The 16,045-nt window shown below is 39.9% G+C and overlaps 1 protein-coding gene across 1 annotated transcript; it reads right to left on the reverse strand.

Moving 5' to 3' along the window:
• Nucleotides 1-12,680: 12,680 nt before the first annotated feature.
• LOC147489682 (putative F-box protein At1g32420) lies at nucleotides 12,681-15,082 on the reverse strand. Its single transcript, XM_086573383.1, has one exon. It carries the CDS (start codon nucleotides 14,741-14,743, stop codon nucleotides 13,460-13,462), a length of 1,284 nt encoding a protein of 427 aa, XP_086429509.1. The 5' UTR covers nucleotides 14,744-15,082; the 3' UTR covers nucleotides 12,681-13,459.
• Nucleotides 15,083-16,045: the final 963 nt, after the last annotated feature.

Here is a 16,045-nt window from a genome sequence, read left to right on the forward strand (position 1 = left end):
ACTAATATTTCATTACAATCAACAACAACAATCCTAAACTATGGATATAACTATAACAAAACAAACAATTGAAATATAGAGAAAGTAAAACATACCACAACACAAAGATGTACCGTGGTTCGGCCAATGATACCTACTTCCACAAGAGCTAATCCTTTTATAAGTATGAGAAGGAAGATTACAATCATTCCTTTCAAGTCTCTCCAAACTTACTAGATCACTTCTCTCTCCTTACAAGCTTTTCTCTTTACAAGATTTTTCTCAATATTTTGATTGCTCTCAAAACTAGGTTTCTATTCAAGACTTGGTTTTCCAAAACCTAAATTTTGTTTTTATAATAATCTGAAATTTTAGCGCGTCTGCGAAATTTCGTGCTTACTGTAGAAAAATCAGAACTCGGTTTGTTTAGGCATGAGCGTGGGCGTGCTCTTGGCAAGACCAATTCGAGCGCACGTGTGCCCTCTTATTTTTCCAGTTCCCAAACTCTAGTAGACATGTTTCGTGAGAGGTTGAAAAAAACTATCTTCTTTTTCATGGCAAGGCTGGTGCCTGGCACCAGCACGAATCTCCCGGCGCCGTCGCCGCCTCGACTTATTCACACGAACAAGCGATTACTTTTTTCCTTTTTCCTCATCCTCATGTGAGGGATAACACCAACAATCTCCCCCTCTTGAACAGTAAGGGTGGATACCTCTATGCATTCCCAAATCAACAAGATGAGTGTGCTACCATTTCGGCTGTAGCACAACAAATATCAAACTTATCTTTCGGTAAAATTTTGGTCATTATATCCGACCCGTTCTTGTTGGTATGGATCTTCTTAATGCATAATTGTTTGTCTTTGAGAACTTCTCTAATCCAATGATAACGCACATGTATGTGCTTGGATCTATAATAAAAACTCGAATTCTTGCTCAAATGGATGACACTCTGACTGTCACATAGAACTACAAACTGTTTCTGCTTTAGCCCTAGTTCATCAAAGAACCTCTTCATCCATAGCATCTTTTGCAACACTCTGCAATATACTCGCTGCAATACATTTTGCAACTTGGATTGCCAAGAAACTTCTATAGTGGATAATCTAAGGGACTTCAACATCACCTTTGCAACTTGGATTGCCAAGAAAGGTCTTATTTCCCCCATGTAAAAAAGCTAATAATCGGAAGTGGATTCTTCATAGAGATAACATTCATTTTCCGCCATGTTTGAAAATTGTATATCCTTCAGGAATATGCAAGAATGTAAAAGCTTTATTATTTTATTTATGAAAAGGGTAAGGGACACCAAAACCCTGCCTATACAAGGTCTTACTTCCACCAAAACACAAATACACCTTGGAAGTGCCATTGAGATATCTCAATATCCACTTAACATGTAAGACCCCAAATTATTTTTACATTATTTCGTAACAATATTTAGTATTTCGGAATTTGATATTTATTTCTTGGTCAATGGGCTAGTAAATGTGGGCTTGACTTTTTGATAGTAAATAGAAAATAGGAAAAACAAGTATTTTGAATTTTGTGTAGAGATTTTTAATAGTTGGAAAGTTTTCAAAAAAGATGTTAATATAAGGTTTATAATAAATAGAATATTTTTTAATAGAAAATAATATTATATATTAGGAATAGAAATATTTGGTAAAATAGGAAGTTTCTAAAAGGTTAAATATAATATATGGTAGGTAATATTATTTAGAAAGGCCTCCGGAAAGAAAAAAAGAGGTTTTCTTAAAACAAGAACTAAATAGCTAAAAAGAAAAGAAGAACAAAGAGAGAGAGACAGGGCGGATTGTGCAAGTTAGCTTGGGATTGGTTTTCTCGCGTAATTTTCTATATTTTCGTTTTCGCGATACTGGTGAGTGGTTATATTTTTTTTCAATTTTCTTCACCGAACCTATGGGTACTGTCATAGTTTTGTTTCTGGCTCAGTATAGTTTTGGTTATGCTTACTGTCGATTTTTTTCCAGTCGAATAGTGGCAACCACAACCCGAACAAAGGCAGTAGAAGAAGGTTTGAACTGGGGCATACTGGTAAGCAACTTGAATTTGGCAGAAGAAAGAAGGGATTTAGCTCGCATCAGGCTTGAGAAGTATCATCGACGTTTCTAGAGACAATATAACAAGAGAGTCAAGCCGCGGCAGTTCAAAATAGGAGATTCCGTGCTGCGACGAGTGACGCCCAGTACCAAGAGGGAGAACGACGAAAAACTGGGTCCAAGCTGGGAGGGGCTCTATACAGTGGCTGGCGTAGGAGGGGTTGGAACGTACAAATTGCAGACCGCGGAGGGAAAATTAATAGAAAAGCCATGAAATGTGAGAATGTTAAAAAAATTCTACACTTGAATGTAATGGGGATCCAGAGCAAAACACTGGAGCTATTTGTAAATATATAATATAATGACACTTTTGAGAAGAGAATATCACTTGTTATGCATAGCTTCAACAATCAAACTTGACACAGCGGGGGGAAAGGAGCCCTTTGTGGACGAGGGGTCCAAATCAAATTTGGGGCAGGATGAGCTGTCCCAACAGGCTTCATGGCCTACTAGAGCCCGCTGGAGTGGGATGCCCCCTTCGTAGATGAGGGGCCTAAATCACACATGGGGGCAAAGAAAGAGCCCCTAGTAGTCTGCAAAATCACTCAAAGAGAGAGGCAATGGGGAGGGGAGGGGAGTAGCCCTTTGCGGATGAGAGCTGTCCCAATGGGCTTCATGGCCTACTAGAGCCTGCGAAGTGGGACGAGCCTTTCGCGGATGAGAGGCTTGAGTCACACATGGGGGCAGGAAAAGAAGTGGCCCCAACAGGTGACATGGTCAATCTGAGAGAGTTGAGATGGAAAGGGATGAATAATGGCATCCGGAGTCGCTACGCTAGAGAGTGGCAAAAGGCAGAGCCACTATATGGTGCGTGGGTATGTGAGGTCGCAATCAAGACAATAGTTAAAACAAATTAAGAGAGATAAAAACAAGGTGGGGAGCAAAGCAGTTCAAACAAAGTAATTAAACATCATGAAAATAACAATTGAGTACTACCAGTGTCAAAGTTAGTTACAAAATGGATAGGGCAAAATCAAATACAATCTTCAAAGCAAAGGAATAGCCAGCAGTGTGGACTAATCTAAGTCTTGTAGCGGGACTTCAGCAGGGAGTGTCGGTTCAGGTGATGTTGCGGCATGTTCAAGAGGAGTATTCTCATCAACAGGGTCCTCGGACAGCAGGTTGGGAGTAGCATCAACAACAGGGTCCGCGACATCATGAGTTTCTGGTAGGGGAGACTGAGGCTTGGCTGGGAGGAGGCGACCTTCTTTGACTAGATAGGCATGCTCTTCATAGAGCTTTTTAGCCACCCGCTTGTCGGCTTAAGCCTTGAAGCTTATCCGCAACTGCTCCATATCTTTGGTGTGTCAGATCGTGTAGAAGTTGGATCCTCTGATTGGGAGTTCGACATATGGGAAGATTAATGGAAGATGAACCGTTACACAAAAGAAAATGTAAGAGAAAAAGAAAAAGACCACCAACCTGACGCACTGATCCAATGGCGAGAACGAGCATCTGAGCAAGCACTGAGAAGAGAAAGAAATGGGAAGAAGAACTCCAAGAAGTAAAACGGGCTGGCAGTAAGGAGGAGGTGAAGATAGCAAGGGAGGGAGAAGTGAGAGAGGTTAAAAATGGCGTCTGAAGCAAAACAAAGAGGAGAGTGAGAAATGAATGAGAGAGGGATGGGGAGCGAGTGGGATTTGAAGAGTGAGGGGGGTAAATGGTAAAAGCAGAGAGGCAGAAACCGAGGGGCCAACAGTTGAACCAGAGAAAACACGATACGTGTGGGAACAAGAAATGAGGAGATTCAGACCGTGCACGCGTGGGACACATGTAAGATGAATAATTAAGCGTGGAACAGAAGCCAAGTAAAAAGGCGGGCAAAGGTGGGTTCTCGACTCTGCAAACATCAGTAGGTTCGTGGACTCGAGAGGGGGCATTGTAGCGACCCAAATTATGATGGCTGAAAGATCAACGACATATGGGCTTGGTATTAAGATAGTAAGTGAAACAGGGAGCATCCTAGCAGGGTCGCGGCTACCGAAATGTAGAGGGGAAGGAGGGAACACGTGGGGCATGGGGCTGACAGATGAATGCCGTGAGTCGAAGGTTGGATGAGCCTAGAGTCAGATAAGCACGATACACGCGTGGTACAGGATAGATCCTCAAACCTTCTGGTACTCACAGAAACCCTACACGGTGGCAGAGAGACCGAGAGATTGATGGACAGATGGACGACCATGAGGGAGTGGGAGGGGATATAAAGAGAACAGTGAAGAGGAGAGAAAGGTGGAGGAAAAGAGAAAAAGAAGAGGCGTAGAGAGAGAAGAGAGAGGAGTGAAAAAGAGGCTACAACAGCTGTCTTCTTTGTTAACAAAATGTAGTAATATACTTGATGTTTATGTACTTATTTGTGTTGTTTGGCTTTTAATGACAACACATTTTTTTTGCATTTTATTCTATTTGTATTGGCTTTAATGGGTAATGCAATATGGGTTTTCTTAGTTCTTCCTTTAAAACTTTGTTATACTCTGTGCACTCAAACATCGCCCCACTGTCTGCTGTATACTAGTTACAACTAGGGGTCCAGAAAGAAGCCTGACGACGGTGGTGATCATGGTGGGTAAAAAATTGAATTGGAGTGCATCTTACCCTGATCTCCCTCATGAAATAGTATTCTTCGGCATACTCAACAGACTCCCTCTCAAATCTCTCGTAAGATTCAGTTGCGTAAGCAAACTATGATATATGCCACAATTGGCGACCTTGAGTTTATTAATCTCACTTGGATCGTGCAAAAGTAATCTCTAGCACTTCGGTTGTTGGTCTCCTCCATCTTTGATTCAGGAAGTCAATCCAGAACTCTGACTATATCTTTGTCAATAAAGATGGTCACGAGTATTTCCGTTTTCAAACTACAAAGTGGACGTCTAGAGTAGGCCATTGGAATGGTCTATTTTGCTTTTGTTCAAAATCTGGTGTCGAAATTTGCAATCCTCTCACACGCGAGTTTTTATACCTCCCACTTCCCCCGCACCCCCTGCTTATGGATTTGGTTTCGATCCTTTGACTACGGAATATAAAGTAGTCCAAAGTGTCGTTCATGAAAATGAAAATTTCCATAGGTGCATGGTTTGCACTTTGGGAATAATTCTTGGAAGGACATGACTGTTGGAAGTAATCTATCGAAGTGGTTGAGTTCTGGTTATCTTAGGGTGTCCAAGAGCCTTTGGGGCGTTTTGAATTCAGATAGAGCTCTATGCTCAAATTGCGCTCTTAATTGGTTCTTCCGTGATGCTTATATGCTTATGTCATTTGACATCCACAATGAAAAATTCTCGATGGTTAGAGGTTCGTATGCTTTTCCTTATATGAAACCGTTTCGCTGTTGTCTCGTCGAGTTCCAAGGCTCTCTGTATATCATTTTAGAACATTCGTCTGTTGGCTATGTACACATATTTAAGTAAATGTTGAAGAAACCCACTACTTTGATTTTGACCGGCCCCTTGATGAAATTTGGAATAAATTAACTTTTGTTTTCCCTTCAAAGCCTACTTCTCCAATTGGTCTTTTGAATGGCCAGTATTTATTCCATTGGTTCACTGAGGAAGGACTTCTTTTAATATATTCTCCGCACATTCTTGATTGGGATAGTGTATACTGTTCGGGGGAATTCAGGACACACAATTTTACGCTTCCAAAGTGCGTGGATTAAAGAATACTCACTCTCTAAAACCATTCCCAGCATCCGGTCCATATCAAGTCAGATGTATGAAGGATAAATGGGTAGCGCAAGTCAAGTCGGTCTCCTCTATATGTAGAACAATCATGCTTGCAGCCTGGTGTAGTTGAAGACTATATGTATATTATTATTTTTTTATTTTCTTTTTGAGATTTTCATTTGTCCCCTCCTGTGTAGATTGGGGTTTGAAGTATTAATTTACCCTTAATTTATTACCTAGTAGCTCTCTTTTGTAGTAATCTTTAAAACTATCAGGGTGACAGACTGACAGGTGCTTTATGTGGATAGCATTATGTGAAACGCATGACAGAAAATGACTTGTAATCTTACTGGGCAGATTGTGTTGCCAATAAGAGCAAGTCCAATGGGGCTATATGGGTTGCGGCAAATATAGCACCCTAACCACAAAAATATCATTTCAATAGGACGGCTAAAAGTGTCTTAAATTTTAAAGGAGTCAAAACCCAAAAATTAAGACTTTCGCTAGCAACTACCATAATAAGTTCGGGAGACGGATGACATAGTTTCTGCGTCCGTGTGTTAAATTTCGACGGATGGTAGAAATTGTGTCATCCATTCAAAAAAAATTCAACTTAAGTTAGAAAATAATAGACAGATGGCAAAAATTATGCCGTCTGTATTATTGAACACTTCAAAACCAAAAACGCGATTGGATTCGTTTTTTTATTTTGGTGTGCCAAATTTGAATGGACAAGCTAAAATGCCTATATGGTACTTTTTAGCAGCCCAATTTAATAGCTCTCCATTAGACTTGCTCTAAAGAACCTGCTCGAGTATTTGTTACTTATATATCCAAGGAATCGATGGTGCGTCGCATTAGCAACAACTTTGAATCACCCTTGTAATCTTACTCTAGGCTTTCCCTTTTTATATCCGACCAATTTCCAAGCAGGTATTTGAACCCTAATTGATTTCTGTTGCTAATTAGACTTGGCGATTCACACAGATAATCATGTAAAATGAATCTCTATTGATGCCTGGAGCAAATGTGCTCCCGGAGGCACTGTTTCGTGTATGTGCAATTGTAAAACCCATGAAAAAAAATTGGGTTGTTTGAAGCTGAGATTATAGAGGTTTAATATTTGTTGTCTGCACTAGTAAGTCGGTATATTTTGTTCTAAGAGTGCAAGTAGTTAGTGATAAGATGCAAGTTACCTACTACCTTAAGTAGAGTTTCTTGTGTGATCATGTCCATCAGAGTTTTGTCTTCTTTATTGATTGAATGTCAACCAACCGTGAAAAGTTCAAGAGCGTTAAGAATAGAACAAGTAGGAGTGTAGGACACGTGTTCTAAACACAGGAATTGTTTTCTCACAAATTCCTTGTGTTTTTTTTTTCGAAAATGTTACTAATTCACTCCAAACTGCGGCTTTGTGCCGAAGTTACAACTAATGCCAAGTGAATGGTGTTATCACTGTTGATTCGCTGTTATTGGAGGACTAAACATTCTCTTTTGGTAAAAGCAATTATTATTCCCACATTTCAAGTCGTGTGATATGATTGGAAATTGTAGCAAACGTTGCAACTTGCTCCCTTTAATTCTTTAATGAATAATTTGCTGTTTAATAAATAGTTAACCTTTGTAATCTCAGGTTACAAGCATTTTCAACTAGATAATAATAAATTTGAAGATACAGATTTGGGGATACTTTCTTCCCTTCTCATTTACAAATGTTAGGCTTAAATAGCCAATAATACAATCATATTTTCCCTGATTCTAGGAGCTTTTCTTTCTAACTTTGTTACATCCCATAATTACAGGAGTCCTAACATATCACTACTAACCATATCACTACTAACCGTAGGACTCAAGCTATATCGCAACACTCCTCCTAAGTTGGAGCATATATGTTACTCATGCCCAACTTGTCAACACATTTATGGAATGTCTGACTAGAAACAGCTTTGGTAAGCACATCTGCCAATTGATCTTGAGACCGAACATAAGGAAGTTCTATCACCTTAGCCTCGAGTTTCTCTTTGATAAAATGTCGATCAATCTCAACGTGTTTTGTCCTATCATGTTGCACCGGGTTGTGAGCAATGTCGCAAGCTGCCTTATTATCACAATATAACTTCATTGGATGCATATGTTTAACATGCAACTCATGCAATAATCTTCTAAGCCACAATACCTCACATATTCCATTTGCCATGCCCCGAAACTCAGCCTCGGCACTTGATCTTACAACTACAGCTTGTTTCTTACTCCGCCATGTCACCAAGTTACCACCTATAAAGGTTAAGTATCCTGATGTAGATTTTCGATCATCAACCGATCCCGCCCAATCTGCATCAGTATATCCTTCAATATTAATTCCATTGCTCTGTCGAACTAGAATTCCCTTTCCGGGAGAGGACTTTAAGTAACGTAAGATACGGATAACAGCATCCATGTGTTCTTGACTTGGGGAATGCATGAATTGGCTGATTACACTCAGAGCATATGCCAAATCTGGCCGTGTATGAGCAAGATACATTAACCGGCCCACTAACCTTTGGTACTGTTCTTTGTTCGTAGGGACTTGATCTGGATAGTTTCCCAACTTCACATTTTCAGCCATAGGAGTAGATACTGGACGACACGTAATGGACCAAGGTTTTTCATATCGAACTCTCGAGCAAGATAGGTTTGTAGTGCCTTTTGTTCAGCCATATCATCTCCGGTGACTACCATATCATCAACATAGATGATAAGTGCAGTAATCTTCCCTTTCTTGTGCTTTAGGAAAAGCGTATGGTTAGAGTTACATTGCCGGTACCCGAATGCCTTCATTGAGCTTGTAAATCTGCCAAACCACGCCCTGGGCGACTGCTTTAGGCCATACAAGGATTTCCGCAATCTACAGACTTGTTTGCTTCCTGTAAGTGACATACATCCTGGGGGCAATGCCATATATACCTCTTCTTTGAGAGTTCCGTGTAGGAATGCGTTTTTTACATCAAATTGATGTAACGGCCAATCAAAGGTCACAGCCAAAGATAGCAATACCCGTACCGTATTCGATTCATCTTGGCGGCATGGGGAAAAGTTTCCGTGATAGTCAACACCGTAGGATTGATCAGATCCTTTAGCAACAAGTCTCGCTTTGTACCGCTCGATAGCTCCATCTGCCTTGTATTTAACTGTGAATACCCACTTGCATCCAACCGGTTTCTTTTCATAAGGTAAGTCAACCACATCCCATGTTTCATTCTTTTGGAGGGATCTCATCTCTTCGTTCATTGCCTCCTTCCATTGTGTATCCCGTAAAGCGTCCTGCACACTATTAGGAATAGACACAACAGATAATTGATTCACAAATACCTCACATTCTTTTGACAAATTATGGTACGATAGAAAGTTATTCATTGGGTATTTGGGTTTGGATTTAAGAACAGGTTCATAAGTCTGTTTAGGTATACCTCTAGTTAATTACCCGAGTGGGTAGAAGTTTTCTATTGTGGTCAGATATTACCTGAGGTTCTATGCTGGATGCAAACTCTTGAGACAATTGGTTATCTGATACTTCAGCCATGGGAGGTGTGGTTGGATTATCTTGAGTTCCAAGAGTTTCATTATTCATTTCAGGAGAGCCACCACTTGCATCTGTTTCGATTTCATCCCTCGAAGTTTGCTTCGACCCTCCAAAGGTCACAATTCCATGATTTTCCTCAACCACTGCATCATCTCTTGATTCCACACTAATACGTGTATCATTGAGCTCCGTAACATTTTCATGAGACAGCTGAATATTTTTCATAATCTCCTCATAAGAAGGCCCTGTATCACCTAATTTCTCCTCCTGAAATGTAGACTCAAATTTAGAGTAATACATTTCCTCTTCATGAAATCGAACATCATGAGTAATATAGATTTTCTGAGATGGTGGATGGTAACAACGGTACCCCTTCTGATGTAACGCATAACCAACAAATAGACATTGAAGAGCACGGGGTTCCAATTTATGTCTTAAATGTGTAGGTAGATGAACATAGGCTATGCATCCAAATATTTTAGGAGGTAAATTTGAAACAGTAGGTGAGTTTATGGCTTGTTGAAGGACCTGAAGGGGTGTCTGAAATTTAAGTGAGCTTGAGGGAACCCTATTAATAAGATAGGCTGCTGATGTCAGTGCCTCACCCCAAAACCGGGTGGGCATCTTTGCACCAAATAATGATGCACGAACCACCTCAAGGAGATGACGGTTCTTGGCTTTCGCCGCCCATTTTGTTGAGGAGAATATCGACACGCGTGTCCGATGAACAATTCCATGGGTACTCAAATAAGTAGCCACATCGTTGTTCACAAATTCGCCACCATTGTCAATTCAAAGAACTTGTATATGAGAATGATATTGTGTCATGACCATCCTGTGGAATTGCTTGAATAAAGAACTTACTTCATGTTTATGTGTCATGCGGGTATGATCATCAATAAAAGATAATGAACCATCGAAAGCATTACTTGCTTCAAGGGACCCCACACATCGGAGAATGACCATAAAAGGTACTTGACTTTTATTCATACTTATTGGAAAGGAATACTTGGTGGCTCTTAGCCAATTCACAAACATCACATTTAAACTCGAGACAGATAATTGAGAAAACAAATGTGGAAACAATTTCTTCAAGTACCCAAAAGACGATGACCTAAGCGTTTGTGCCAAACCAAATTTCTGAGTTCGGTGATTAGTAGAGCTTTCACTTGAAAATACTTGAGCCAACTTTGTTGAACTTGTCGGTGCCAACTCAAGATAATATAGCTTCCCTTTGTCTAGTACCATAACCAATTGTCATCCGAAGTCTTGATATCCTTAAAAACACAATGGTTAGGCCAAAAAAAATCACAAGACATTGTAAGGTACGAAAATTTGAGAAACGGATAATAAATTATGGTTAAGAGATGGGACGACAAGAACGGAATCCAAGTTTAAAGTCTTTGAAAGAGTTAGTGAACATTCTCCTACTACGTGAGAGGAAGTACCAATGAATTGAGACCGCGATAGGACATTTAGATGGTTTCATAGAGTGGGGCAAGGGGTTGTCAAAAATCATGTGATCGGTACATCCCGAGTCAATTATCCATGCGTCATTACTAATAGGTGAAGAAGCAATTAGTGCCTTTACCTTCATTACCTGACTTGGCGATAAAGCGAGGCACAAGCTTCATCAACGTGTTCTCGTTCTCGAGTTTGCCATGGCAACATAACCAATATTCTGCTTTGCCCTTCGCTAGTTGCTTTGTTCGGATCCCACCGGTCGGGTACCCAATCAGTTAAGAATATCGCTTCTTTGTATGTCCGGTTCCACCACGGTGAGTACAAGACCTCTCGATCGATTACCTCCTAGTTCATAGCTCCGATTTTTTTCTCTCGTAGGATTTGATGATTCCGTACACGGTCTATGGCTGAAACAAACTTCTTGTTCTCGTGGTTTAAATTGTCGAAAGCAACCATAGCGTAAGGTTCAAGAAGATTAGAATCATCATTTTGAGTAGTCGTCGATTTGCATCACGCCGCATATATGCATAAGCAAAACTCCAAGTCTAACAAATCTCTTTTTTCAAGAATTTCTCCACACAAATTGTTCAAACTCGAGATCAAGGCCGTGTAAAAATATATGTACACGCTAACCTTTCCACTCGATTTACGATAATGATCACATCTTCGAGATCCTTCATGGTGATTTTGTCACGGTAATCCAGCTTCTTGAAATATTTCAATAAGTTCACCATAATAAATTGAAAATGAACGACCAAAGCCGCTTTGGTAGAGAACGCCGTTGGTTTAATGCAAATACCGTGATTCGTCCGGACCCATCATAAAATGCTTTGGCAAGTCGTCCAAATTTCACGTCGCGGTGCGAACCGTAGATAGCGCTTCATGATTTCGGAGACATTGAAGTTAACAACCAACCTTTAACCTTCCTCGATTCTCAAAGATACCATTTTGTGTAAGAGGGTTCGGTTTATTTGGGTGAGGTGTTTGGCCTAGAATATAATCAAGTTTTTCACGTCCGACGATATGCATCTCCATAAGCTGAGACCACACATCATAATTTGTTTCATTCGGACTCATTCCGCCTTTGAAAACTGAATTTTCTGTTTATTGTATATGTATTTGGGATTTGAGTGGTTTGAATAGAGGTTTCGACAAAGTCATTTTTTTTTTTTTTTTTTTTTTTTTTTTTTTTAATTTTTTTAATGACTTAGCTCCGATACCATAATAAATTTGAAGATACAGATTTGGGGATACTTTCTTCCCTTCTCATTTACAAATGTTAGGCTTAAATAGCCAATAATACAATCATATTTTCCCTGATTCTAGGAGCTTTTCTTTCTAACTTTGTTACATCCCATAATTACAGGAGTCCTAACATATCACTACTAACCATATCACTACTAACCGTAGGACTCAAGCTATATCGCAACAGATAAGTTTACTATGAACACACTTTTTTCGATAATGTCTCACCGTCGGCGTCGGGATCTATGGTGGTAGCAATTTCACTGTAGATGTCTATTGTAATCTTTGGAAGCGCACAAACACTACACTGATTGCCTCCACGAGCAACTAGATGAGTAGTCCACGGCTAAACAGCAAAGTCTATATAACACGATTACTTCATTAAATCCCAAGTCCAAAGGTTCAGATATCAGCTTGGAGTTGCCTGAGTACAAATGTGTGATGCATAGGAGTTGGGGTTCCCCTCATTAACAAAGGCATCAAAAGTTAACTAGCACTGCGTTACAAAAACAATTTCGAATCTGTACCAAACAAACTCCAGTTTTGGTAAAATTGAAATCATTCCTTGGAGTTTTACATACAAATATATATACTTAAACAAGTCCCATTATTGTAGCACAACCCGCAGTAAAATTACTACCACCAATAATTTGCCAATCAAATGAACCCATTTCACATAATGCAATCCACTTATATCCACAAACAGCGTGTCACAATTACAGTTCTGATGATAACATTATCAAAGGTAACTACCAGGTAAAACCGTTAAACAACCAGACAAGAGTGGACAAACCCCCAATGATAAAACTTAAAAGCAAAAAAACACGGGCGCTCGCACACACATGCACGCAACAACAAAAAACAACCCGCAATGCTTCTTATAGACGGTTTGGGCATCCAACATTGACTTGAAGCGGGCCTTTGGTCTTCATCTAATCACTTGAAGTCATTAACAGCTCCAGGTTGCAAGAATGCTTGCTCTACAGAGAGGATACATTCCTAGTGTTGATGCATGCCATTTGTAGACAGCCATGTTGTGTACTGGCAAACTATTTTAGAACATGCCGACGAGCTGAGAACCACCCGACCCTGGAAAGAGAGCATTTTACCTACCCAACTTGATGCCTTCAATCTAATCTTATCCACCAGTCGAGCAAGAGCAGCGTTAGTAACTCTACCTGTAAGAATTGGAACACCAAGGTACTTCTCAGGGATTGCCCCATCTTATCCACCAGTGGCACAAGCCCTCCTTTGCCAAACAACAAACAAACAGCATCTGTCCCCATACCAGTACGTTTTCATGATCATTACGAAAGACAAATACTAGGTATAAATCCAGACATGTGGACAAACAAACAATGGAAAAATTCGAAAAAAAAAGTCACTTGAAGCCATCAACAACACCACCAGGCTGCAAGAATGTTTGTTCTACAGAGAGGTGACAAATTTGACTTGCACAACGCTTTTATCCTTCACACATCTGACTTGATCTGGACTACTAGATATCACGAATGTTTTTAGGGAGAGAACATTCTCAACGGGAAGAAGAAATTCACACTCAGCTAACAAGGAATAATCCGAACCCTTTGGAAGCAAAAAACTATGTGTTCTGAAATCCCCATCATCATAGTATATTACATCCTGCCCACCGACAAATAGTGGAGAATACATTAAAAGAAGTCCTTCCTCAGTGAACCAATAGAATAAAGATTCAGCATCCAAAAGACCGACTGGAGAAGTAGGCTTGATTGGGAAAACATATGTGCGTTCATCCCAAATTACACGACGGAGCAGGTCAATATCAGAGTAGTGGGGTTGGGGTTGCTGCAACATATACTTAAATAAGTGTACATAGCCAGCACAGACTTCCCGACCGCTCTGAAAGGCTATACACACACAGCCTTGCCACTCAATGAGAAAACAACGATAATCAATCATATAATGATAGTGAGTCGGACCTACAACAATTGAGAAATCTTCAGAGTGGATGTCAAACGACAAAATTATATTAGCACGGCGAAAGAACCAATGAAGAGCTCCATTTGAACATAGAGCTCTATCCTTATTCACAACACCACAAAAGGTCATGTACCTGCTAAGATAACCAGAGTTTAACCACGTTGATAGATTACTTCCAACAGTAATATCCTTCCAACAATTATTATTAATCCCCAAAGTGCACACCATGCACCTATGGAAATTTTCATTTTCATGAACTCCAATTTGGACAACTTTATATTCATTCTTCAAAGGATCGAAACCAAATCCATAACTAATTGTATCACGATCCTTACTTGGGGGCTGCGGGGGAAGCGGGAGGTATAAAAACTCGCGTGTGATAGGATTGCAAATCTCAATACCAAATCTGGAACGAAAACAAAACAAACCATTAGAATGACCAATTCTAGATGTCCAGTTCCTAGTTTGAAATCGAAAATATTCCAGACCAACTTTATCGACAAAGATATAGTCAAAGTTCCCACGTATTCGATAATGGAGGAGAGCAACAGCCGAAGCGCTAGAGTTTTCTTTTGCGCAGACCAATTGTGATTTAATGAATTCAGGGTCGCGAACCGTGGCATACCATAGTTTGCTGACACAACTGAATCTAGCGATAGATTTAACAGGGAGTCTAGTGAGTATGACGAAGAATACAATTTCATAAGGAAGGTCAGGATTAGGTGCACCCAAATTCAATTTTTTACCCACCATGATCACCAACTTCGTCTGGCTTCTTTCTTCACCCCTAGTTGTTTTTTAGAAACAAAATCAAAGGACTAGTATTAAAGGGATTTCTAATTCTGGGAAAACTACATCCGTTAGGAATTAGAATTCTACTTGGAGGAAGACAAGGAGTTTGATTCTCCTCCTAAAACCATGTTGCTCGAGTACGGCGTCTGATATGTGATACAGTGGTCCTATAGAGATGTGATCGACCTTGTATATTGGCTCTTAAAGATGGAAACACCTATTTTGAACCGCACGTTGTACATGTTTGTTTTTTCGTTAGGGATTGGGAAGAGATGTTATGACGTCTTAATTCAGGAAGAGTCCGGATTCAGAGAGGGCACCCGCACAAGGCAACTTGTGTGGACCCACCTATTCTCGTTAGATATTCTTTGGGATTGGGATTGTTTAATTAAGTCAATTAACACTGTTTTCTTTTTACTGTTTTCTTTTTAGTTACCGAAAATATAGCCTATCAAAATCTTTTCTTTTGGTAACTGAATCTAATCCAATCCAATCAAATCCGAAAGAGATAAGGTGATAATTCAGCCGCGAACTCATCTTCTTCCCTCCTTTTTTCACTTCTATTCTCCAATCTCAGTATCTTACTATGAATCTTTGATATTTCAAGCATTTGTTGATTGTACATTTGTACTAGTTCAAGTAACGGCTAAACTGTGTGTCTCTCGAATTGAATAGTTTTGAGAAACTAACATTTCGATAAAGTTGCAAAAACTTATTTGTAAGTGGGACTTCTGCTTTGGCAGAAGGTTTAGAAGTCGGAAAACATATGAACTTGCATGGTTGTATAGAGAACAAAGAAGTACATAACTCCACATTTTAAATCTGTTTCTGGCCATCGTAAATTCACGTGTCAAATATTTCTTCAGAGATACCAATAAATCTTAAGTAATCAGGATGAGATTCTGAAGAGACTAACGCTGCTGTGTGGTGTTACTTGTATATAACTTCCACTAACTACAGAAAACTTGACTTAATTTTGGATGTGCACTGTTGTTGCTGTAGTAAGCCATTTGCTAATGATAGATTGCATATTCAACATCTTATGGAGAAAAATCACATTGAGGTATTGTCAACAGAACAGGGTTCTGTCCAGTGTTTAGCACTTGATGCATGGATATTGAAAATCGGCGGGTAGAACTTGGACACCCATAACTACTTCTGCTGTGTTGCCTACAGTTGAAGCCCGGTGGAACTCTGAATTGAGAAAAAGTAGTCCCTGGGAATGGGCAACCATAGAGAACTGGCCAGTATCTGATGACCAAG

This window comes from Coptis chinensis, chromosome 7, assembly GCF_015680905.1.
Source record: "Coptis chinensis isolate HL-2020 chromosome 7, ASM1568090v1, whole genome shotgun sequence".
Taxonomy (NCBI): Eukaryota; Viridiplantae; Streptophyta; class Magnoliopsida; order Ranunculales; family Ranunculaceae; genus Coptis; species Coptis chinensis.

Coding starts and splice junctions, on each gene's coding strand:
- LOC147489682 (XM_086573383.1), bottom strand. CDS start 14,743: ATGGTGGGTAAAAAATTGAATTTGGGTGCACCTAATCCTGACCTTCCT.